General features: G+C 40.7%; 2 protein-coding genes across 2 annotated transcripts; both read right to left on the reverse strand.

Moving 5' to 3' along the window:
• Positions 1-726: 726 nt before the first annotated feature.
• TXNDC12 (thioredoxin domain containing 12) lies at positions 727-26,616 on the reverse strand. The gene is made up of 7 exons (XM_053655460.1): positions 26,407-26,616; positions 14,026-14,086; positions 6,955-7,007; positions 6,075-6,148; positions 4,410-4,479; positions 3,609-3,692; positions 727-1,540 (listed from the first exon to the last, which is right to left on the reverse strand). The coding sequence occupies exons 1-7, from the start codon at positions 26,501-26,503 to the stop codon at positions 1,461-1,463; spliced, it is 519 nt and encodes a 172-aa protein (XP_053511435.1). The 5' UTR covers positions 26,504-26,616; the 3' UTR covers positions 727-1,460.
• Positions 6,131-12,057, reverse strand: KTI12 (KTI12 chromatin associated homolog). Its single transcript, XM_053655459.1, has 3 exons — positions 10,124-12,057; positions 6,955-7,007; positions 6,131-6,148 (listed from the first exon to the last, which is right to left on the reverse strand). Exon 1 carries the CDS (start codon positions 11,884-11,886, stop codon positions 10,828-10,830), a length of 1,059 nt encoding a protein of 352 aa, XP_053511434.1. The 5' UTR covers positions 11,887-12,057; the 3' UTR covers positions 6,131-6,148; positions 6,955-7,007; positions 10,124-10,827.
• Positions 26,617-27,275: the final 659 nt, after the last annotated feature.

Raw genomic sequence — 27,275 nt, forward strand, 5'->3', positions numbered from 1 at the left:
AAGACTCTGGAAGAGGTGGCTCAAAATGTGAAGGATGAGTAGTTTTAGGCAAAGGACACTAGCCAAGCAAAAGCACAGAAGAGCATGTTGTGAGCAGAACTTGAAACAATTTGGTGTCACAACACAAAATGCAAAGATATGAATGGGATTAAATGATGACGAAGCAGGCAGCTTCTTAGTAAAGGCCTTGACTTTATCCTGTGCCTTGGTTTCATCATATACTTCAAATCCTTCTCCTGTAAAAGGGAGAGTAGCATGCATCTTCCTCACAGGGCTGTCAGGACCAGAGGCAAACAAAATGGGGTAACGCGCATCAATCACTTAGAACAGTACCTGGCACACAATGACGCCCAAGTGTTTCCTACTATATTATCTTGAAAGCGGCAGGCGAGGCTTTAAGCAGGGCTGACATTGTCACATTTGCATTTTGGAGAGCAGGGAGAATGGATTGTAGGGGAGAATATTGGTAGTAGACAAATTATGAGGCTTTCACAATACAGTCTAGAAAACAGGAAAAGCCTGTTTTGCGCTAAAACAGTGACAGTGAGGATGGAGGGAACCCAACTATGTACAAAGTAGGAGTTGAACCCTAAGGGTCCATTTGAATGTGGAGGATGCAGGAGTGGGAAGAATTCTAGATTAGGCCCTCAAGGTTAGTTTGCTTTCTCATCTCCATCCCTCCTTCCATTCTCCAATAACAAAAAGGCTAACACAGCACAATTCCTTTTAAAGTTTTATTAAAGTGTAATGGTACAATCAATATTTATTTATTTAGTTAACCCCAGTACAAAAATACAGTTGACAACTTGACAAAAATGGCTCTGCCTAGGGCTTGAAGGTTTGAGTTTCTCCTACAGTAACAGGGACGGCATGCTTCCGGCCGGGCTGAGTCCAAGCACACTGCCATTCCTGCACAAACTGGCGTGCACACAGGGAAGCCAGAGCAGGAAAAGAGGAAGGAAGTTGTAGGGATTCAGGAAGAAGGCCGAGAGTATTCCCAGGAGAAAAAGAAGAATCAGGGTGGTCTCCTTGGTGGGGGCAGAATTACTAATTTACACTGAGGGCTTGTTGTGTGAAATGATTAGCGATTTCTGCAATTTTAACGTTGTAGAAAAGATGCCCCTTGTCTCCTTTCATCACTAAGGTGAGTGAAGCAGGAGGATATGGAAAAAGAGTCAAATACTGAAGTGTGAGGAGTAGACCTCCAAATGGCTCAAGTTTTTTTTGTCAAAGGTGTCGTCCTTTACATTCAGTGACAGACACTTAGGTCAGAGGGGCAGGAGAAGGAAGTCGGCCACACGCTGGTGGATCCACAAACATGGAGACCAGCTTGTTGGCAGAACTCTTCCACAGTGAGAGGGCTCCGACCCATGCAGGCAGGAGCACGGCTTCCTGGTCGGTGCGCCCTGCTGCTTTCCTTCTGGAACACTAACTCTCATGAAAGGCAGGATACATGCACGTTACAACTCGTCTTCGAGATGTTTCTGCTGGTAGGCATCACCCGTCAGTCTTTCCTGAGCTTCCTTCATCCCCTGAACAACTGTGAAGTAAAGGTTGGGGGGCAAAGTATGAAGCAGAGCTTTAATATTTGACATCTGAGAACCAATATAGATTTTCATGTTTTAGGAGTAATATGAGAGGAGCATGGGATCTGGAGTCAAAATCTATCTCTGGACTTTAGCCTGGGGATGTCATTTCACCCCTGCAAATTTGTTTTGTGCTACAAAAATGTTGGTAGTTCCTTTGCTTTCCCTCCAAGATCAGAGTTGAAGCCGTCATAGACTGAACATGTTCACTTGACACTAGGGACAGAAAACATCTGCCTACCATCCCCATTATATCTTTTGGATGAATGTTATATTCATTTCCTTTCCTGTCAAGGTTACAGTTACACCGATGTGTGAGTACGTGTGTGTGCTGTGAGGGGAGATGGTCTTCGCTGAAGGAGGTGGTCATTTCTAGTATCAATTACATATGGTGGAAGCCAAGTTCTCAGGCAAAAGAGAAACCTGGAAAGAAGGCCCTGGACAGATGAGAGATGGAACTTCTTGTCTCTCTCAGGGTGTCATCTTGTGGATTTAGATTTATTTCAAGGAGGGCAGCTCTTTTGGTACAGGCTCCCTACACAATGGCAGGCCAGGAGTTAAAGTTGAGCCAGTCTGTGAATCTCAGAAAGTAAGCCTATAACCTCGTAAGAGCCAGGTAGTATACAGTTTATTACTTACTTTCTGTTTTGCCTAAGTCTTTAGGAAAAACAGGTTCCGGGGTCCCAGCGTCATGTTAGCTGAGCCATGTGGGATTCAGGCAAAGGTCTGTGTCCACATTTAGACTAACGTGTTAAAGGATGATGCCAAGGTAAAGATGGCAGTAGTAACACAGATGAAATTCTGAAGGAAAGGGGAATTTCCAGAGTCAAGATCTGGGGACCTAAAGTCCTGCTCTTCTCCATGTGGGAAACTTCCTTTCATACCAACCTCCAGTAATCTGCGTTTGGGTAAGGGAGATGTGATGGTGCGGCTAGCCTCTCCAGATCTCTCTCCTCTCAATCTGAGAAATAAGAGTCTCAAGGACTCAAAACATAAAGTGATCGACAACCTGGTAGCATGGTAATGAGGACACATGGCAACTTAACAAAGAAGCCCCTTTTACATACAGTAGGGGCAACTTCAGAAGGAAAACAGTGACAGCACATGGCATGTATTCCAACCCCTACCTCTAGAGTGACAGCTCAAGAATTAGGGGGGAAAAAGCATGACTGCCTCATGACTTCAACCTTCTTCACTTGTCTGTGCTGATGCTGTTCTTCCTGGAACATGCTTTTTGCTTTTCCTGCTGGTTAGCCTCACTCTTCAGTCAGTCATCGTCTCCTCTAGCAAGCCTTCTGGACTCTCCATGTCGGGCAACCACCACTCCCACTTCCATAGCCTGAAATTTCCTTCGCCTATCTGTCCATAGAGGCAAATTCTTATCCTTCTAGGTCCAGTTAAAGTTTACTATCTATAAAAACTTTAAGACTTGCCCTGGCTGGTGTGGCTCAGTGGACTGAGCGCTGACCTGCCAACTAAAGGGTTACCAGTTCAATTCCCAGTCAGGGCACATGCCTGGGTTGTGGGCCAGGTTCCCAGTGAGGAGCGCATGAGAGGCAACTACACATTGATGTTTCACTCCCTTTCTCCCTCCCTTCCCTTCTCTAAAAAGAAATAAAATCTTTAAAAAAAAACCCAACTTTTAGACTTGAGCAGCTAACAGTTACCATACTCCTGCTTTGAAGTCTTACAAGAGTAGTATTAATGCAGAGGAAAAAAAAACTATGTTCTGGACTGAAATCCTGGCTCTGTGATGTATCCACTATGACACCACAGACAAGTGACTATCTCTGTGAGCCTCAGGTCTTCAGTTCCATGTGGATCAGTTTGCTCCCAAGTGAACTGTAAATAGTTTGGGAAGGAGGTAAGACTAACTTTTCTCCTATATTCTACGCAGGATCTAGCCAAAAGCTAGTCCTGCAGGAGATGCTCAGCTAACATTTTGAATTGAGTTTCCCATCATAGACTTTGTATGTTAAATTCATTAGCAACCTTCCCTCCTCTCTTTCAACATAACCATACCTTGCTCAGCACTGATGTAGAAATATTTGTAGCTGGGGTTTCCATTCTCATTGATAATTTCAGGACGCACCTTGCCACTGGGATCTATTGTAGACAAAATGGCACACGGGTTGCAGTAATTACCAGAGGTACTTCAAACTCTCTATAGCACACTACGCTCTCTGGGGAATGAGACATTCCCACCTTTGCAGGCCATTATCTCACCACCCTACTCCCTGTTTTATGTTGCAATCACAATGAACTTGCAGTTTCCTGAATGCAACACCCCCCCTCCATGTCTTGGCGTGTGCTGATCCTGCTATGTTCCTTTTCTGTTTAATAATGATGAAATTCTGTATTTTTATTTGTATCCTCCATAGAGTCTAGCAGAATGCTGAGTAAAGATCAGGTAGTCATTAAGTATCTTTTATAAAATTGTTCCCAGTAAGATATCTGTCTGGTCACAGTATTCTATTGCCTTTGCTGCACTATGGTCTCAAGGGTAGGAATAAAGGCTTAGCTGTATTCTTATAATGCCTCAAATAATGCTGGACTTACAGCTGATGCACAAATTATTGTTGAATGAATAAACAGATTGATTGATACTCTGTTACAAAGGATTAGTTCATGGGAAGAGCTTTCCTTCAGACTTGGGAGTTCTGGAACTCCCCTCAGAACTCCCCTCACTCTCTCTCGAAACTGGTTGTTGCATGCTTTCGTTTTTAGCCATTCCAGTGTGGGTTCACTGGGTGGGGCAGTGCTTTGACTCATTTCTCTCTCCTTCCAAGTCATGGATCCCCACATTAAGATCTTTCGCCTTACCCAGGAAAAGAATTCGTGGAATATAACCCCCATCAGGGCTGAAGTCTTCATCCTTGGGCTCCTCTTCATCCTATGAAGTGTAAACCTCAAGTCAGATCACGTCTCCACTCTCCTCACATTGTTTTCAGTGGTTTCTCCTCTCACTCAGCGTAAAGTCCCCAAGTCCTTGCTTGCCGTGGTCTGAGAGGCCCCATGTGAGCTGCCACCTGGGCACTTCTCTAACTTCATGTCCTACCCCTTGTTCAGCCTATTTCCAGCACAACAACCTGCTGGCTGTTGTCATTAAATAAGCCCGGCATGCTCCTGACTCAGGCTTTTGTACTTGTTTTTACCCTCTGCCTGGACATACTTCCCCCACTGTCCTTACAGCTCACTCCCTTTTCTGCTTCAACTCTTTGCTCAAACATTACCTTCTTTGAAAACTATCTTTGCCAACTACCGCCCCTGCCCTTCATCTTTAGCCATAGCATTTACCACCGTCTGATGTCTGTTTGTCTCCCCATATTCAAGTCCCCATGAGTAATTTCAATGAGGGCAGAGTTCTGTTTTGTACTTTGCTGATTCCCCAAACATCACTGACTTGCACATAGTATTTCTCGAGTGCATGAATTTATGAGACTGATGTTTTAGCTACAGTTGTGAAGTTATAGCTCTCCCAGGAGACACGATCACACAATTAGCTTTCTTTTTAAACATCTCCAAAGTTGGAGACTGATCACTAAAGACATTTCTGTTTCCCTTGAGAAGTGATTCTAACTTGCCACAGAAAGTGACAATGAGTTCATATGCACAGGAATCAAGAGTAATTCTGTCACTTATGGTGTGGTCCCTATTTTAGAAACTAAATGGAGTCATTTCTTCAGATAACGCAACTTTGCCTTGAGTGAGGTGTATCAGTATTCAGGCTACCCACCGGTTATAAAATAATCCCTTAGCTGTCTTGACTTTTAGCTGTTAATGTGGTTAGAAAACTTCTAGTACTATGTTTAAGTAAACATTATTCTATAGAAATTTAGGGCTAGAAGTATCATCATAGTGCATCCAGGCATCCCGCATTGGAAGGGTACAGCTTACAAGGCAGCACAGCCAGGCCACAGTACCTACTCTTATCACTTATTAGGCTCTACAATCCTGACTAAGTCACCTCCTTCAGGCCTAAGATGCTTTCTGTAAAATGGAAACAGTACAAATGGCCTAAAAAGCCCTTCTAACTTGAAGATCTGATACGCTGATTTGGAAATCTAAGACCTGTAGTCTATGTAAAGTACATGAAGGATATCTAATAAATAAACAAAAAGGATGTCCATACATGCCCAGGACAGAGGAGGCTTTCAACTGAATCACATTTTGCAGGAACCTGCAGCCTGCATGTGTGACTTTACCTTTAGATCAACTACACAACGATGTAAAAACATGTCATAATCATAGACTAAGAATGAAGAAACCTTACAATTCAATCATCTTATCCAATCCCACTGATCCTAGCTCCTCCCACAAGTGGAGGCTGATGGCTTTCTACTGTATCTGATACAAGCCTAAGAGTCAAATGTCAAACACATACATATTCAGCTCTGCTAAATAAGATCTTATATCATTAATAATGGTAATTCTACAACAGTAAAAACTTAATATTATAACAGAAAGGAGAAACTCTAGAAGTCTTACCTCAAGATTTACCATAACAAAATTATGAGAAAGCTCTGAAATTTCTTTAGACTCTGCAAATTTGGGCTTTAAAGCTAGGAGAAAAAAAAGATTTTGTAATAAAAGAAAACATCATTGTTATCTACATACTAAATGTACTCAACTCTCATTTGCTGAGCTAATTCATAGAACTAACCCTTAAATCAGAACATTTGAATTCTTACTTCTGCCATTTACTTGCATAGCTATGTAACCTTGAGTGACTGACTTCATTTCTCTGAAGTTTTTATCTAATTTATAAAATACAGAAAATGATACACAAATGAAGAATTAACTATTTGCTTTTTTATACATTTCAATAACTTCTATTGAAAAAGGAACAGACAATAGAGTAACAACACCACTAATGTGTATATATATATATATATATATATATATATATATATAATTACACTAATTGTTTTCACTAATTTTATACTCCTTTTCCAACTAGGACTAAAGTATAGCATAACCAAAGAAATAAGTCTGACTGAAAAGTGGCAGGGTAATATAGTAGAAAAAATACATGCTAAAAAGTAAGATAACCTTGGGATCTAATTTGCTTAAGTCCTCCAGGAAGACTTTCCTAAACTTCTCACGTCTCTCTCTGTATGTCTGCTTCCTCTGACATTTACTGTCCACGTGACTATTGTAGCACTAATCTTATACTCTATTATCTTCACTGCCTCACCTTCCAACCCCCTGCAAATACAACTGCAAATTTCTTGGGGGCAGGGAATCTGTCAAATACTTCTTTGGTATTCCTTAAAGGAATCAGCAGTCACCGGGCCAAAGTCACTGCTCATATTTTTAAAATGCTAGTATTTGAGAACACATCTGAGGTTTGATCATTTGCACTTACCTTTGCAAGCTCCACACCAGGACTTATGGATAATTACCATCAGGGGCAATCCACTTAAAAACAAAATGAAGAAATCATAATCTAGCAATTCCACTTTTTAAAAAGATTTTATTTACTTATTTTTTAGAGAGGGGAAAGGAGAAAGAGGGAAACATCAGTGTGTGGTTGCCTCTCTTGCGCCCCCTACTAGAGACCTGATCAGCAACCCAGGCCTGTGCCCTACACTGGGAATCACAGTCTAGACCCTTTGATTTGCAGGCTGACACTTAACCACAGAGCCACACCAACCAGCCAGGGTGCAATTCCACTTCTTCATAGCTATCCTCTAATAAAAATGACCAACTTATTAAGATTAATGGACAAAGACATTCATGTAGTATAATTTCAATTGGGAGAATTTCAAGACAACCTTCTCAGTAACATTGTAACAAAATTACTGATAAATTCAGACATTCCTGTAACCTTGTAAATTTGGGCTTTAAAGCTAGGGAGAGTCCTGACTGGTGTGGCTCCCTGGGTTAGGGCACTTGCCTGGGTTGTGGGCCTGGTCCCCAGCTGGGGGAGTGTGAGAGGCAACCAATCAATGTTTCTCTAGCACATCGATGTTTCCCTCTCTCTGTACTTCCCTTCCCCTCTCTGTAAAAATAAATAACTAAAATCTTTAAAAAAGGAAAAAAAGGTAGGGAGAAAAGACTGTAGAAGAAAACATCAAATTTAAATGTTAAGGTTATATAATCATTGAAAATGTTAATGAAAATTTTCACTGGTATGTTAAATTAAAATCCAGAATATGAAATTATCTGTAGTTTGGTATTAATTATACAAATATGTCCAGAACCCAAAGGAAATGTACCAAAACATAACAGCAGCTATCCCTGGATAGTGGGATTGTAGGTTTTACCATATCTTCAATTTTTCTACAATTAAATGCAATTTTTATAATCAGGAAAGAAAAGTAGCTTTTTTAAAAAGATAATGAGTAACATAATTCATCTGAACCAGTCTTGGTCAGTTGAAAGTCTAAGTTGCAAGGCTCAAATGACAACCTGCAGGAGGGTCCTAGGTAAGCCGCCTTCATCCAGCCACCATATCAGGAAACCATCACACACAGTGCAACACTACTGAACTGTACTCGTGTTTATTATGTCTACATACCTTACCCACCAGATTTGGAGCTGTCTTAAGGAACTCAGCTGTTTCTACATCCCCTACATCTGGCATATAAAATCATAGCAAACACATATATAACATTTACTATGTACTGGACACTATTCTAAATATACGTAAGCTAATTTAATAAGTGTCAAATGAATTATTCAGCTCATCAGAAGCCCACTACAAATCTGGGATGGATTTCTGCCTCTAATACTTGAAAAGCTTATAAAACAAATGAGCAGGGCAAGCTTAAGTAAGAAGTGGGATCTAAGTGACTATAATAGCCAAAATGCTACTTTTATTATACAACACTGTGCTATGTGCTTTGTATGCATTATTTCATTTAAATCTCTATAATAATCCTAAAATAGATATTACTAACAGCTTCATAACAGATATGAGAAAACTGAGACTCCCAAGAGATTATATATTTGGCCACATAAAATCTAGGTTCTGAAATTTACTAATTCCTAAGTCTGACTTCAAAACCGTTCTTTCTGTCCAGCATAGTCTACTTTAAATTAGAATGGCAATCCAAAATTCATGGGTTTATACTCAACTTAACTAATAATTAACTTAGAATCAGAGAATGCAGGTTGGTAAAAGATTTAGAGCTTTCTTAGTCCAAACCTCCATTTCACACAGGAATCCTCTCTCATGTATCAGAAACAAAATGTAGTCCACATTGTGTGAAAAGCAAGAAATACATCACCAACCAAAGCAGCCCATCTTTTTAACAGCTCCACACACTTACAGAGAAGTTCAGAATGTTTTGCTCTCTTCTTTCTCCCAAGCAAACTAGGTTATTAAGGCTATTTAGAAGGCTATTAAGCCTTCTAAAGCAGAGGTCAGCAAATTACAATCGGCACATCTAATCAAGCCCACTGCCTACTCCTGGAGAACTGTGTTACAAATGGTTTTCACATTTTTAAATGGTCAAAACAAGTCTAAAAGAATAGTATTTTGCAATGTTAAAACTAAATATAATTCACATTTCAATGTAGTTTTATTAAAACACACCCACACTCACTTTTTTATACTATCACTGCTTCTGTATTACCATGACAAAGCTGATAAACTGCAACAAAGATGCTATGGTCCACAAAGCCTTTTGGCCCTTTGCTGACCCTTGTTCTAGAGTCAGTTCACATATTAATCCCTCCGTGAAGACTTTGCAAAATGACCTTCTCTCAACAGATAGGTAGTCCTTTCCTCCTCTGGGCTCTCAAAGCATTCTGTGATCACCCTCTAACCACCAAACAGCCCCTTACATCCTATAATCATCTGTTTTCTTGTCTGTTTCCCACCAAATTAACTTCTCAAGGACAACGACTACCTAAATCACCTTTGAAAATTATAAGCATTGGTAAGATAGATATCATTTGTTTAATGAAATCAATGAAAGAGAGACAAGTTTGAAGTGACATCTGTCTTGAAATACAGAATGAAGCACAAGTTACAGAAGTTATAATATAATCACTCACCTCTCACTAAGCACTAAGGGATATTTCAGCCTAAGGCACAACAATCATATATGGGGATGGACAAAAGTAGTTTACAATTGTAATAGAAATAAGTAATACAATAATTAGTAAATAATAATACAAGAATAAACTGTTTCACTTACAAATGTAAACATACTTTTATCCACTCCTGTATACGTATCTAAAATGTTATATTAAATATAATATGGTTAGGTGGCCGAGTTGGTTAGAGCATCGTCCCACACACCAAAAGCTTGCAGGTTCAAGCTCCGGTTGGGGTGCATATAGGAGACAACTGATGCTTCTCCCTCACATTGTTTCTCTCCCTCTCTCCCCATTTCTTTTCCCAAAAAGCATACCCTGGCATGAGAATCAAAGAGTAAATAAATAAATAAATAACATAACATAAATAAAATAAAATGTTACATTAAATAAATTACATGAAGCCCTGGCCAGTGTGGCTCAGCTAATTGGAACATCATCCCCAACACCAAAAGGTTAGAGGTTCAATTCCCGGTCAGGGCACATACCTAAATTGTGCATTCAATCTCTGTTGAGTTGTGTATGGGAGGAAACCAATCGATGTTTTGTCTCTCTAATTAATAAACACTTTAAAAATAAATTTAAAAAATTAATTACATGAAGAACACTGTTACATTAAGTGCAAGCTTCCAGCCAACTCTTCTAAAAAATTTTATTAGACAAAATAATCTAATGGTCATGTCATTCACTTCCACTAGAACCAAAGCTTCCCAAGGGCAGAAACCAGTTTATCTGTGACCCTATAACCCAGCAGTGAAATTAGTGAAAAGTTTAGGTCCAATACTCAAAAATTATTTGTGGTATGAAAGAAGGGCCAATAGATGTAGAACTGTGCCATCTTCAGTTTCCGTTCACAATTGTTTTAAAACAATTAATCCATTCAGTCTGCTCTCCCACAATTCAGATGGAGGAAATCAATGGAGTGTGGATTTCAAACAAGCCCTGTCCATCTGATGAGCTCTGGCCTCTGGAGAAATTTGCCAAGGTCCTTAAGTTTGTTCTCTTTTCTAGTCTCAGAGAATGCCCTAAACTCAAGGCCTGACACAGAGGCATTACGCAAAGGGTCAATCAGTCACAACAGTTCTGGTATCATACATCAATACCCTCTGAAGACTCTGATTATTCTTCCAAAAGAAATACATTGTAGGAGAGGTTAGACAAGTAGCCATCGCTTTCCCCCAACCCACTATGGTTAGTGCAGACTCTGGCTCAGATACTGCAGAAACATGTTGGCCAACTGAGGCAGGTTCTCATTGTTGGGATGCATTTTGGTGTAGGAAATAAACTGGCGTCGGAGGCGACTCAGTTCTGCCATGGTTAAGGGCCGAGTATACCGAAGGTTCTCCGTGGTACCAGGAAGCTTAAGGAAGTCTCCGGGGACTGCAGTCTTCTGAGCTTCCATCAGTCCAGCCAACACCTGGCTCGTGACCTGATCCAATTGGTGCAGAAAGCTGCCAGAGGCAAGGGGCTGAGACTGTGTAGACTGATGAGGTGGAGGAGCCCGGTTCTCAAACAGAGCAGCCCGGATCTCTGCCAGAGGCAATGGCTCCTCTAAGCCCACCAAGGTGAACAGGGGTCTGTCCCAGCGGTTCCGAGAGTCGGGAGCCTCGAAGCGCAGCACTAAGGCTTCCAGAAGTTCCGCGGGGAAAAAGGCACTGGACATATGCTTTGCAGATTTCTCAAAGTCTGGAGTCACGTGAGCTGAAAGATCTGGCGCCCTGGTTTGCTCCAGTTCCTTAGATACCTCTGCCTGGGCTCTTCCATTTACTATCGAGTCCACGGCTCCCGATTCCCTGAGGAAACTGGTGCTCCCTGCCAGAGGTCTCCCCCCTTCTCCAGCGCGCGGCCGCCAACTCACACTGACGTTCTGGCTCCGACCGTCCTCCACGTGGGCCACCCGAGGTCCCCTGTTCAGACTACCTGGCTGTACGCAGTAGATTAAGCACAATGGGGTGCGGGCCGCCCGCGCCAGGCAGTAGAGCTCATAGCGGAAGCCCTTGATGTAGTTAAGCGAGTCCAGGATGACCACGTCGTGACGACTCAAGCGCCGCTCTACTGCGGCGCGCAGGGCCCCACGCAGTGCCTTCTCACGAGCCGAATCGCCGTACACTGTCGCATCCTCCGCGCCCAGGACCGCTGCGTCGTCCACTACGTACACCGCCCGGCCCTCGGCCGCCAGGGCCTGGCGGAGCTCCTCTGCGCGTCTACTCTTGCCGCAGCACGGCAGACCACAAAACACGACAAGCGGCATCCTCCCCTAGGCGCAGCTGTGAGCAACCACTCGCAACAATTTCCGGTTTGTCGGAGTATCCGGCGCAACCCGGAAGTAAAAACAGAACTTCCGGTAAACCACTGTGGCTTAAAGGACTTCAGCTCTGTTGCTATGGAAGCTGTTCTAGCCAATTAGACCCAAGTTTTTTTAATTTTTTTAAAGATTTTATTTTTTTAATCAATTTTTAGACAAAGGGGAAGGGAGAGAGAAAGAGAGGAAGAGAATCATTAATGTGTGGTTGCCTCACACACACCCCCCAAAACTGGGGACCTGGCCCTGCAACCCAGACAAGTGCCCTGGCTGGGAATTGAACCAGCGACCGTGTGGCTCCCAGGCTGGTGCTTAATCCACTGAGCCACACCCACCATGGCTAAACCCAGTTCTTGTTCTCTCAGAAAGGAAATGGGGACGAGAATGGCATCATCTATTTATGTCAAATGTTATAGGCCTCACGGAAATGTTATCAGCCTGCAGTCAAAAACCTGGCCCATTCATTTCTAATGGGGCTTTAATGTGTATTAAATATTGCAGAACAATAGGAACTGTATTTAGCATACAGAAGACAATTCACATGCTAGTTTTCCTTCATTCCTTACACCCAGTGACTCTCAAATGGTTATTGTTTACTCAATAACCATTTCAATCATTCAACATCTCCATGTTAGGAAATTCATAAATGAACATAAAACAGTTCCCCCATAGGAGATCAAGGGTCTGACTGGGAAGAGTCAGGCACCTGTAAGCAGAATAATACATACTATTAATAGATGGTGGATAGATGTACAAAAAGGTTGGGTTGTAACAGTACCGAAAAGGGAAAAAACTGCCCAGAAAAATAGCTGAAGACTTTATCTAGAAATAGTTATTTGATTTAAAACTTTAAAAACTAACAGGAATTTTTCTCCTGGGTAAGGTTGCCAGATAAAATAAAGGATGCCTAGTTAAATTTTAATTTCAGATATACAACACAAAACATTTTTAATACAAGTATGTCTCAAAGATTACAAAGGGAATATTTAAACTGATCATTTGCCTGAAATTAAAATTTAACTGGGCATCTATATATCTATATCTATATATAAAGATTTTATTTATTTATCTTTAGAGGGTAAGAGAAGGAGAGAGGGAGAGAAATTATCAATGTATGGTTGCCTCTTGTGCACCCCCTTGCTGGGAACTGGCCTGCAAGCCAGGCATGTGCCCTAACTGGGAATCGAACAGCAATCTTTTGGTTCACAGGCCTACGCTCAATCCACTGAGTTACACCAGCCAGGGTTAACTGGGCATCTTTTATTTTTATTTGTTAAATCTAGTCATGTAGGTCTGAGACTCTGAACTATAAAGCTGTAGGATCTGTTGTAAGCAAGCACTATAGTTTGCAGAAGTGTGAGTGTTTCTGTGCAAGTGTGTGTATGTATAAAATAGGTGCACATAGACATTGGGTCTTTTTATCTCTCCAGAACACTATAGCAGAGAACATTCAAGTCTTGGCTCGGCCATTTACTAGCTGTGTAAACTATTGCCAAGTTATTTAACCATTCTGTATCTCAATTTCCTCCCCTGTATAACAGTTTTTATTTCACAGATAAAAGTGATCTCAGAGGTTATGAGGATTAAATAAATTAATGCACGCACAGCATATCCCTGCCCTACTCCACCCGTTTCTTCCCCTTTGTATCAGTTTTCTGTGCATAGACTAAACTTACTTGGAACTTAAGACTACTCAGTTTGAGGCTAGTAGGCAACATGGTTTACTGGTTGAGTGCAGGCTTGGAAGCCAGAATGTCTGCGTCTGAATCTTGGTTTGACCACTTACTAGCTGTGTTATCTTGGACAAGTTACTTAAGTGCTCTGAGCCTTAGTTATCTCCAAAATGAAGATAACAACAGTATCCATCTCAGAAGGGTACTTATGAGAATTAAATAAACTAATTCACATGATTCAACATCTGGTACATAGTAAGCACTTAATAGATGTTAGACAGTATTATCATTATTGTTATCAGGCAATACTCAGTTCTTGCACTGCTTTGGCATGACCTTCACTTCAAATTAATGCTAAATTGAAGTCTGAAAAGTGTTTTACCACCATAAATAACCTAAAAACCATATTTTGTACCTGGCAGCTGCTTCTTTCTTCCCATCTTCCAGTGTCCTCCAATGAATATGATCTCCAAAACCTAGAAGGAAGAGTCTTATAAACATTCACACATGAACAAAGAGCAAAGACCCAAGAAAGAAGCATGGCATGTTCACCCATAAAAGGCTTTCCTCTGTCAAGAGCTTGGTGTTCAAGTCCCAACTCCACCACTTTCTAGGTGTATGGGACCATGGACACTCCCATACTTTAAGCTTCACTTTTAAGACCTGTAAAATGGAAAAAATATTGCCTACTCATAGTTTTTAAGGAACTTAAATAATGTCTGCAAAATGCTTTGTAACCTAACACAGAGTATGAAAATAATACTGTAAGAATGAATGAGAATTTTCCACAGAGTAAACATAAAACAGGTCTCCAACAAATCATTAGTAGTCGAAGACAATACAAAAACATGACTTTAGAGTCAGAAAGGCATAGGTATGGACTCTACTTCCTATCAAATATGTGAATTTTGTGAATAAAGTAAGCTCTCCAAGTCCCAGTTTCTTCATCTGTAAAATCAAGATAATAATACTCACCTCCAAGTGTTGGTGTAAGGATTAAATGAGACAATATTTTTAAAGCTATTCTTGTTTTTATTTCCCACACTTTAGCTAGAGTGGTATTTTAAAATCACATCTGTGGTAAGTAAAAACTTTTCAGAGGCTTTCCAATGCCCCAAAAGAAAGGTTAAACTCTTGTAGCAGAACTTACAAAGCCTTTCAGAATATGGCACTTGCCCACCTCTCCAGTCTCACTTTCCATACTTTTCCTAAAATCCTACGCACAAAGCTTCTTTCATTCCTTTAAATGCAGCATGCACTTTCTCTCCTTCAGCTTTCATAATCACTGCCCCTTCTGCCTTTCCTTCTACCCTCACCTCCGATTCATTCTTCAGATATAAACCTAAATGGCATTTCTTCTGGAAATTTTCCCCTGATTCCCAAAGCACCCTATTCATGTCCCAAGACGGCACTTCCCAGGCTGAACTGTAAATGTTGGATGTGTCGTGGTCTCCCTCACCCCAGAGGGAATTCCCTAAAGGCCGGGACCATATCTGTCTTAGTCCCTCCTGTTTCCTTAGCACTCAGCTCTACATGTGGCCAAAGTAAGTGTTCTATAAAGTATTTATTGAGTATATGAATCTTATTTTGGCCATAACATAATAACTTAATTTTATATCTGAAAAATGTTAATGACCATAATAATGCTAGCTGTTATTTACTGGTCACCTTATATATGCCTGGCACACTACACCTGTTAATCTCATTTAAATTTGGCAATAATTTACAATAATCGTCTTTTACTTGACCTCTCTAAACTTCCATATTCTCATCACTAAAATAGGTGTTAACAATTAGTATACGAATGACAACTTTTGTTACTCTTTACAGTTGAGACTTCCGAGGTCAAAGAAGTTACATAACCTGTACCAGGACACACAGTTGGTAAACTTACCAAACTTTTGTTGGTAAGCTGGAATTTAACCTTAAACTTTAATGATTCTCATTTATTATACTATATTTTAGGCCTCTCTTTCCCAGGTATAAATTCAAATTTCCATCAGTGTTAACAGAAAAATAAATAGCTCATTGAGATTAGCACCTGGGGGCAGAATCCGAACTAACCATCATCCCTTTGTATTCCTAATAGCATGGGTGGTGGAAAGAGAAAATATGTGACACTTGCCTAAAGCACAAAGTCCAACCCTAAAGAGTGAATGATTAAGTAAGAGTGAAATTGAGAAGATGCTCAGAAGAACTGGGAGGTACCGAAGGAGATCCCTACCATTCCACTTGTCAATACCTACCTAAACTCAGGCAACTTGCTCCTACTTTGGCAGGATGCCAGACTAGACAGTCAGTGAAATCCTAGAAAAAAATGGACTTGCAAAGTGTACTCACGGTAATGAAGACAAACTAAAACCAAATGAGGAACCATGAGCAACAACCAAAAGGTAAGGCAAACAAACATCCATTATATGTGGCAAAATGGAGGAAATGAACCTGAGACTCCTTATTAGTCCACCGTCAAAAAAAAAAAAGACTAGTGATTCCACATCAGTAGTACCCCCTGGTTTCCAGATTAATCAAATGCCAAAGCTTTCTAGAGAAAAATATACTCCACTTTAGGTCTTCAGGATAGCCAGTGGTGAACAACCATTAGGGGCTCATAATCATAGATACCCAAATGTGTAATAAAAAAACAAGTACCACAAGCAAGAGCCTACAGAAGAACAAATCGATTTAGAGCCCTAAGGATTCAGATATTAGAATTATCAACCACGGACTACAAAACTATGTATGACCACTTAAAGAAGCAACACGTGGGATCACAAAAATGGACATGCAACAATACACAAAATAGGCAAATATGTAAAGGCACAAAAATTGAACTTTTAGAAATTAAAAATTTAGTTGTTGAAATACAAAATCAATGGCTATTCAGGGATAAAAAGAAATGAGTTATTAAGGAGGAAACTTAAACGCATACTGCTAACTGCAAGATGCCAACAGGAAAAGGCTACATAATGAATAATTTCAACTGCCATTCTGGAAAAGGCAAAACCATGGAGATAGGAAAAGGATCAGTGACTGCTAGAGGTCATGGGGAGGGGAGAAGGATGAATAGCTGGGCAAAGGAATTTTTACAGCAGAGAAACTATTTTATATGATTCTGTAATGGCCAATACATCTTGTTATAAGCTAAACTGTGTCTCCCCTGCCACACTCAATATGTTGAAGTCCCAACCTCCAGCATCTCAGTGTGAGACCGTATTTGCTGAGAGGTTTGTTGTTGTTTTTTTTATGGATTTGGTGACAGGCTTTTTAAGTAGTAATTAAGCTCAAGTGAGGTTATTAGGGTGGACCCTAAACTAATATGTCCTTATAAAAACGTATTAGGACACAGGCACACATAGAGAGAAAACCATGCGAAGATATAGAAAGAAGGTGCTCATCTACAAGAAGAAACCAACCCTGCCAACCACTGATCTTGCCTGAACCTCTAGCCCCCAGAATCGTGACAAAGAATTTTGTGTTGTTTAACCGACCCTGTTATGGCAGCTCTAGCAGACAAATAAATACACGTCATTAAAATCCACAGAATGTACAGCGCAAGGAGGGAACCCTGATATAAACCACGTACTTGAGTTTATTCTCATCAATCGTAACAAAGTACCACTAAATGTAAGATACTAATAACGGGAATCTGGGGGAGGGGAAGGTAGAGGGGTGAGAGCTTACATGGGAACTGTGTTTTCTGCTCAATATTTCTATAGGCCTTAAACTGCTCAAAAAACACCTACTAATTAAAAATAATTCAATGGGTAAGTTAAAACAGGAAATTAGAGACAGATGTAGAAATAGATTAGAAGTTATCCAGAAAGTAGGAGAAAGAGATAAGGAGATAGAAAATGTCAAGAAGAGGCCAGGAGATGTAAGGCAGATGAAGAAACAGATTAGTATATGTAAAACTGGAGTCTCAGAATGAGAAGATGAAGGAAAGGGACATATTTGAAGAGAGAAAACATCACTGGGGTGAGACACTGGGTGACAGGAGAACAAGAACGGGAGGAAAATATACTTTTTAAAAGATGAAATATACATTTTTTAATGTATTATATATTTTAAAAATAAATTTGCATTTTTAAATAAAAAGATAATGAGAATTTTCAAGAATGAAGATAAAACAGGAATGTGTAGTTATAAGAAGCACAATATATAACACCTCGGGCAAATTATAAAATCAAAATACACACAGTTAAATTTTAGTTAAAAGGCAGAATAACAAAAACGTTAAGCTCTTAAATGTATTTCAAGGGAAAATAATACACTTCCTACAAAAGATCTATAATTTGACTGACAGAACCAAACCAGAAGTCAGAAGACAAGATATATTCTTCAAAATCCTGAAAAAACATCTCTAAACCTAGAAATATGTGCCTAGCAAAACTATCTTTTAAAGACAAGGGCAAGATAGGCATTTTTAAGTAAACTGAGATGTTTTTTCACTATCAGGTATTCATCACCTGTTGTCTCAATAAATAAGTACTTATTGGGCAGTAGAACTGTGTAGTGGCTAAAAGACTGGATTCTGGACCTAAACTCCCTGGGCTGAAATCCTAGTTCTGCAGCTTACTAGCTTGGTGACTTTGGGCAAGTCAGTTACTTCAGTTTCCTCAGCTGTGAATAAGGATAACTATAGCAGCTACCTCACAGGGTTGCTGTAAGGACAAAATAAATGACTACATTAAAGAGCTTAAGCCTGGCTGGTGTGGTTCAATGGACTGAGTGTTGGCCTGTAAACCTAAGGGTCACCAGTTTGATTCCTAGTTGCAGACTAGCTCCCCAGTTGGGGGCATGCAAGAGGCAACCAATAGATGTATCTCTTGCACATTGATATTTCTCTCCTACTCTTTTCCCTTCCCCTCTCTCTAAAAACTAAATAAAATATTTTTTAAAAACTCCAAGAGCATTGTTTAAAAATTAACTAACTAACTAGATACATAGCTTAGAGCAGTTTCTGGGACTGGAAAATTGGCTACAAGTTCTTGCTATTAATATAATATGCCAGACACTGTTCTAACGTCACAAATATTGATTGTTATAATGTCCTTAGGGGTAGGTACTCTTATTCATCCCATTTTACAGATGAGAAAATGGAGGTACAAAGTTTAAGTAACCTTCCCAAGCCGACATAGCTAGTAAGTACCAGACCTAGGTAGTCAGGGTCCAAAACGCCTTGCTTTTAAGCATGACACAGTGTTGACCTTCAAAGTACAATGAGGTAAAGACAAAGAGGCAAGGGATGGAGCAAATAGTGCTGGGCCTGGTAGGCCACTGTAATAACTCTGGCTTCAATAAACTTTTGGAAGATTTTGAACATGATGTAATTTACGTTTTAACAAAATCACTCTGGTTTCTGTACTAAAAACAGAATGTAGGGGGTGTTATGAATTGAATTGTCTCCCCACACAAAAGATCTGTGGGAGTCATGACTTCCAGTATCTCAGACTGTGACCTTACTTGGAAATAGGGTCTTTGCAGAGGGGATACAGTTAAAATGAGGTCATTGGGGTGGGTCCAAACCCAATATGACTGGTCTCCCTATAAAAATATGCGCCCAGGGAGAGCACAGCCATATGCAAGGAGGGAGGTCTGGCACAGAGCCTTCCTTCAGCCTTCAAAAGAAACCTATCCTATCGACACCTTGATCTCAGACTTGAGCCTCCAGAACTGTGACACCCAAATTTCTGTTATTTAAGCCACTCAGTTTGTGGTAATCTGCAGCCCCGGCAAACTAATACAGGGGATAAATGCAAAGGAAACTGCAATAAGCCAGGTGGGCAATGATGATGGTTTGGACTAGCTGTGGCAGTAGAGGGAATAAGATACTTTCAAATTCGGACTACATTTTAAAAGCAAAATCAGAAAAGATTTTGCTGTGGATATAAGGTAAGAGAAGACAAGGATGAGTCTAAGGGCACGTGGACGAATGGAGTTGCCATTTACAGAAATGGGAAAGAGAGCCTGTGAAGTGAGTTTTAGAAAGAAACATTAAGAGTTTGGATTTGTCCCTGACCAGTGCGGCTAAGATGGCTGAACATCAACCCACAAAGCGAAAAGTCACCAGATGGAAAGGTCAGGGAACACACAGGGCGCATGAGAGAGGCAACGAATCAATGTTGCTCTCCCTCTCTTTCCCTCTCTCTAAAAATAAATAAAATCTTCGTAAAAACAGACTTTGGATGTGTATATGTCCATTTTGAGATGTTTACTAGACATCCAATTAGAGATGCTGAACAAACAACCGAGTCTCTGAACCTGGAATTCAAAGCAGTTATGAGCATATGGATGTTATTTAATGCCTGAGACCGCAAGGTAGTGAGTATAGATGGAGAGGAAGTCCAAGAGCCCCAAAACAACCTCAGGTAAGGTGGGGGGGAAAAAAGAACCCGCCAAGGCCATAAGAAGGAACTGCCAGTGAGAGCAGCAGAAAACCAACAGCACATGGAGTCCTACATTTCAAGTATTTCAAAGATGCTTCAAGAAGGGAGGATGATCAACTGACTCGAATATTCCTTTTAAATCAAAAATGATCACTGGATTTAGCAACTGAAGAACAATGCTGACCTTGATGAGACCAGTTTCAACAGGAGTGAGGCTGAAAGCATGACTGGAGCACATCAAGATGGCCCAGGGGAAGAACTAGAGAACTAGTCATAAACTGTTTCAAAGAATTTTGCTGAAGTTGGTAAGGGGGGATTGCTAAAGGGAGTTATGAGTTGATGATGGGTTTTAAATTAATGGGGAAGTAAGTATAGGATGTTGAAAGTTGACAGAAATGATATGATAATGGTAGAAAACTGATGATACAGGACAAGAAGGGAAAGTAAAAAATATCTTGAGTAGCCCTGGCTGGGTAGGTCAGTGGGTTACAGCATCATCCCAATATGTCAAAGTTGTGGGTTTGTGATTTCCAGTCAGGGTACCTACAAGAAGCAACCACTGAATACATAAATAAGTGGAACAACAAATCCATGTTTCCATCTCATAGAAACATTTGTCTCTCATCAATAAATTTAAATAAATAAATAAATAAATATATCTTGAGTAGGTGAAAGGGCGTGTGATTTAGTACTCAAGAAGAGGGATTAATTTTTATTAGGAGCACAGCTAGTTTATCTAATAAAGACGGGAAAGGAAGAATACATGAACACTTGTGCTAGAAGGTAGGTAAATGTAGTGGTACAATTTTTGAAAGGCCTCTTTTAAGTCCTTCTGCCTTCTATTAAATAGGAAACATGGTTGCCAGCTGAGGACAAAGAGGGTGGAAGAAGTACTGGAGGTCTGAAGAGACTACGCAGGACATATAAAATAGTCCTCCAGGGGAGAAGAACCAGAGAAACTAAACAATAAACAAAGGGCAAGTTTCAGGAAAGAACTGATTCTGGAAGAAAGCCTAGATACCAGGAACAGTGAGCAAATAAATTGGTAAATGTGTAGATAAATCTAAACATTATTTATATAAAAATATGTAATACTCAATTTGTAGAGTTTTAAAAAAAGGTGGAATAAAAGCACTAGACAACTACTGATAAGAGGCAGTGACTGAAGGTGAAATATTAATAACATTAAGATATTAATATTAGATTTTGTTAAGCATGCAAGTAAAATTTCAAGCACAACCACTAAAAGAAAATAATTAGAGTGCCCTCTTTCAAGATAATAAAGGAGATAAAGCAAAATAAGAACAACCAAATACTCAATCCCCCAAGAAAGGGCACAAACGGAGAAAAACGCATAGAAAAAACAGTAGCAGTAGAAACTGGATAAAAAAAATAAGATCAGCTCTGTCAATAATTGTCACAAACATAAGAGGACTAAACTTGTCCGAGTTAAAAGACAGAAATGGTCAGATTAAAAAAAAACAAACTACATGATGTTTAGAAGAGCACTTAAAACAGAAGGACCTATAAAAGTCAAAAATAAAATGACTGAAACATTTATACCAGGCAGTATCAGCCCAAAGAAAGTCAGGGAAGATAAATGAGTATCAGGTAAGATAAAATTTCTCCATAAACTTGGGCTACTCAGAAGCCAGCTGACAAAACTTACAGTCACAGCAGGTTATTACTAAGAGATTCTCTAGGGCAGGGCAGTTCAATAGAACATTCGGCCATGATGGAAATATTCCATATCCACACTGTTCAATATGGTAACCACAAGCCACAGGTGGCTGGTGAGTACTCGAAATGTAGCTAATGCAACTGAGGAGCTAAATTTTTAATTGTATGCATTTAATTTTAATTAATTTAAAATTTAAATTAATTAAGAGCGACGCGTGGCTACCACTACTTACATTGGACAGCGCAAACTTGAGATCAGTTAGCCCAATCGTCTCTATTACAAAGGGCTAGAAAAGAGCAGAGCCTATCCAAACCACAAAGGAAGCTACAACCAAAACCTAGGTTTCTTGGTTCCCAGTTAACATGCTCTTCTGGTACCCCAGTACTTCCTTAACTGCCTTCCCGCCTTATCCCTAAGGGTAAGTGCAGAGGTGTAACCTGAAGCAGTTCACTATATGTACAAAATTTCTTTGAAAATGTATATTAAAAAGTAACTGGAATTTTCCGTAATAGGAATAATTACCACCATTACTTCCTGAGTTGTTACTTTATGTGAAATTACAACAACATAATGACAACAGTATCACTGACTAACATTCACGTGGCATTTATTACATGTCAGGCACTGTTTTACGTGCTTTTACATGTATTGACTTTAATCCTCACAATAAATTTATGAGGTAGAAACTCTAATTATCCCCATTTTACAAATATGGAAGTTGAAGTTTATAGCTTGCTCAAGGTTACTCTGCCCATCAGTGGCAGAGCTGGGATTAGAACCCGGGTGGTGGAGTTCCGGAGTCTGGGGTTTAATCACTCCCAAGGCTTTACTGCCTCTCTAGCAAAAACAAAAGGAATAAATGGATGAAGGAATGTGGCTCCACCCAAGCAGAATGAAAACACTGCCTTCTGATCTGGAGAATCTAGGTCCTTTTGTTTCCCTTCAGAAATAACTTGAAAGCATAGAGTGTTTATCTAGTTACTAAAATCACCTCCTCCCCAGCCCCACCCACCCTCACACCCCTGCCAACGTGCACGTCTGAAGAGAGTCCAGTTACCTAATGTGTCACCTGCACAGCCACTTAATTTATGCCAGTTATCTGCAAAGTGAGCTGAAGGCAACCACGTCAGCAACTCCTTCCATAAGAACATTACTTTTTTTTTAAAAAGAGGAAAAATAAGGAAAGAGACCATTTCTAAACACAGTATTTACATCAGAATTCCTTCACCCTAAAATTACCTTTATGAGTGTAAACTAAAGACATCAGAAGAGCATTTCCACCCCCTCCCAGCTGGCAAAAGTTCAATTGTCAGAGCTGGCAGCCAAGCCTCTAAAATAGGGAACACTGTACCTGAGAGATAAAATAACACAGTGGTTAAATAAAAGTCTGTCTCTGGTCAAACAGACCTGCACTGGAATTCTAGTTCAGCCACTGTTTTCACAAATGCAAAATAAGGCTCTCACAAAGTATCTATTCCATAGGGTTGTTGTGAATAGGATGCAATGTAGAATGTAAACACTGCGCATGTGTCAGTGCCAAATTTTTTCTCTGGAGACTTGACATTTCTGTTTCAGGAGGACAGCCCATGAACTGTCCCCACTGAGAGCTTCCTCATTTCTGCTCTTAAATCTTTAAAGGAGTTTCTGCATTCAGAGGTAGAAGTGGTGTGCTTGTTAAGAGCACTGGCTCTGGAATTTACAACCCACACTTACTAGCTTTGTGACTCCTCTGCCCCATTTTAGGTTAACTGTGAAATGGGGATGATAATAATATTACCCATCTCAAAGTTTACTATGAGGATTAAGCCAGCAAATATGTGAAAAACGTACAGACCAGTGCCTGGAATACAGCAATGTATGGTAAATGTTACTCATTATACTTTTTCCCATGGGGATATAGTCCAAACTTTTAGCAAATGGAGAATAACAAAATTATTTTAGAATGTTGGAGCCAGAATGTTAGGAATCATTTCTGATCCAACTCTCTTATTTTGTAAATAGTACCCAGGGAAGACCACAGCAGGCTATACGTTCTGACCATTATTAAAACCCAGGCCTCCTGATTCCTACCCAGTGCTCACTCACACCATACCACTGCATTTCCTCTTCTTTTGGTTATGGGACCATGCTCCAACCAACTGAGCTACACCAGCCAGGGCATGCGCTTCCTCTTCTCAATGAAAACGTGCAGTCAGTCGCTCCTGTTTGCAAACCACCAGGCCAGCTTCTAGAACAAGCCTGAGCTATCTACACATCTGGGACGACATCTTATTAAGATTTTTGTGAACAACTGCCATCAGGTGGCACTTTTTTGGGAGGCGGAGTGGGTAGGCTGTAATTTATTTCCCAAGAATTACTTAAAAAATTAAAGTTTAAAATATTAATTAGTTTTGGGAGCAATAAATATTCTTTGGGAAGACTATTAGGAAGCATTACCTAAATACTTTCCAAATTTGTAACACAATATTAAGAGCCTTTTGCTTTTTAATTTAATCATTGCAACACAGTCCCCCTGCCTCAAGCTGACCTCCTAGGTGCTCCTAGTTACTTGATGTCCCCTACTCACAGTGTCATGTAATTGCCTCCTTACTTGTCTTGATAGTCTTCAGGCTACCTCCCATTCCACATGTTCTTCTTACAATGTGAACTCAACATTTCCCTCTGTGGGGGTGAGAAGGTTAATGTACCCCCCCCCTTGAACAGGCCCAGACAGAGTACAGTGAAAGTGATGCTATGTGACTTGTAAAGCTAGATGATAAAATGCTACACAGGCCTGGCCGGGTAGCTCAATTGGTTGGAGCATCACCCCACACACCAAAAAAGGTTTGATTCCTGGTCAGGGCACATGCCTAGGTCATGGTTTGTTTCCATTTGGTTGCATATGGGAGGCAACCGATCGATATTTCTTTCTCTTTCTCTAAAATCAACAAACATATCCTCAGGTGAGGATTTTTTTTAAATGCTATGCATTTCCACCTGTTTTTATGGGGCAGTCACTCTTGAAATCCACCTGTTTTACTGTGAGGAGGCCCATACTAGCCCTCAAAGAAAGACCACACAGAGAAGTAACCAGCTCAGCTGAGGCCCCAGACATCATGGAATGGAATAGGAGACCTTCCCCTGTGTCTTGGTTTAACTTCTGACCCACAGAATCATGAACATAATAAAATGACTTCCTTATGTCACTAACTTTTGGGGTAGATTATTATACAGAAATGATAATTGGAATAACCACACATACCTTCATGACTAACAAAGAATAAAAATACTGAATACATGACTCCAAGCATCATCCTATACCTAACAGAATAACTGGAACAGAGTAAATTACTTGTTGATGTCCAAGGTAGTTATTATTATGCCCATTATTGTAGATGAATAACAAAGCTTGGAGAAGTTAAGTAACTTGCTCCAGGGTTCTTAGCTAGTTAGTTAGTGGCAGAATAAATTGAAACTCAGATCAAAACCCACACTACTAACATTACACTCTGTCTCCCTTGGTACTTACAATTTTACGCTAAATATACAGTAATGTTTTAAAATAGGGTGGTCAGTATTTAAAACATTCTGGCCCAGTATAATTTACCATGCAATTTTATCAATGGGTTGGAAACCCATGTATCACCTTCTCAGAGAAAAAACAATCCCTGACCCTCCTAGTTCAAATAATGACAGTTCCCTTGTTCTTTCTAGCCTTAGTACTACATTCCAGATGCATTTTCTTTCTAGCACTAATCCTCAGCTGAAATTTTCTTATTGATTTGTTCATATTTCTATTCTCTCTCTCTCTGAGTTGAATATAAGCTTGTGAAAACAGGAGTGCCCAAGACAGTGCCTGGAAATATGATAAGTGATCAAAAATTACTTACTGGATTAAGGAGTGACCGTATTCAGGCACACTGAGTGTCCACCCAAGCTCATCACATACCAATAAATAGACAAACAGGAGGATAAGAGAAAAATAGAATTTAAGACAGCAGCAGAGTCATTCCATACAGTAAGGTCAGTACAAAAAAATGGAAGGGGAGGGGAATCAATGGGTGATGGTGGGTGAGTTATATCTCTCATCCACTTAAAAAAGCATAAACCCTGGGTTCCAATGAAGATGTAAGTAATGGGATGGAGCAGGGAGGTCACATCTCTTATCTTCCCTTCCTAAACACTGTCCCCTCAGTCCTCAAAAACAATTAGTTCTCTTCAGATACACTGACTGAACCACAGGCAGGACGATTGTTGGTGACCTAACATTAGATCTTTCCTCTTTTAGGCCCTTCCTTTTGCACCGATCACTCCTTCCTGGAATGCAGGTGCTGTTCCCCCAAGGCAAGGAGGGAGCAGTAACCTAACTCAAGGAATAGGGTAAATTGGAAAATCTTCAGACCCAGGGCAAGGTTCTCTGGATGTGCAGGTCCCCAAAGACCCTATTTCTCCTAGCAGTAAAGGTGGCGGTCCCTTAGGACATACCTACAAAGCGCTAAGCACTACGATGGGCTAGGGCCATTCTTTACCCTAAGCCAAGAACAATTTCCCCATCATATCATTCCCCAGACCCGCTACTCCCTACCCTAAGAAATTTTCTTCAAACACAGGAGCGGTGGGAGAAGATAAAAAGGAATCTGGTGTGACCCAAGAGATAACGAGAGGGGGTGAGGGGTCGTGTTAAAACGAGAAGGTTGTACTAGGCTGAAACCCAGAATAAGTAAAGATTAAGATAAGAACGCGGTCTGACCCTTTCCAAGCCCAGTATGTCCATCAGAGGAGGTGACCAAGAGCAGGAAACTGAAGCCCAGCAAACAGGTGGCCCCGAGACCAGGCCGCAGCTCCATGGTGGTGTGAGGGGCCACCGGGCTAAGCAGATGCAGGTTTGGATTCCTAGTAGAAGGGCCGCGCCGGCTCCCAAGTGCTGCTCAATCCAACCTCCTGAGTTCCCAGATTTTTTTTTTTTCCCCCCCCTACCCCTGAAGGAAGTGATGTTAAACGGATGTGGGTGGTGCCTCCGGGGTCCGGATTGTGACCCAGTGAGTTTAAAGGTGCAGATCACGAAAAAGGAACGGGTGTTGTTCTCGTGCGCACGTTGCTTCCCCCTCCCCCACCGTCGGGATTCTGGATGTCCACACGGGGCGCCTAGAGGGAAAAAGTGGACAGAGATAGTGGGGGATAGTGGAGTGGAAAGGAGGCTCCATTGAACCGTTTCTCTTTGCGTCCTTCATTCAGCAAGCTAGTCCCGCCCCCTAAAACAGCTGCATTTAATATTCACAATGCAAATTCTTTCCTTTTTTCTGTCTTCTCGTGACGCAAATTATTGATCGCCGAAGTCAACTCCAGATTGTCCCTTGGCCCCATCACTTCCCCCGCCGCAAATGTAAGACTAGACGACCGGATTCCATTCTTAAATTCTTGCTTAGGTCTCCCGTAGACCGGCGAAACCTGTTCTGGGTTTCCTTGTTTCCAAGAATGCCCCTTGCTGGAGAAGTGCTGGACCTTATTTTCCTTGCAACCTCAGTGCTTTTATCAGGGATTATGCAACTAACTCGTGCCAGCTCCGAGAAAAACAACTTGGTACCTTATTGCAAAACTGACCTAGCTCTTCAGTGAACC

Source organism: Artibeus jamaicensis, unplaced genomic scaffold, assembly GCF_021234435.1.
Source record: "Artibeus jamaicensis isolate MK-2021 breed Jamaican fruit bat unplaced genomic scaffold, CSHL_Jam_final scaffold_1019, whole genome shotgun sequence".
Lineage (NCBI taxonomy): Eukaryota > Metazoa > Chordata > Mammalia > Chiroptera > Phyllostomidae > Artibeus > Artibeus jamaicensis.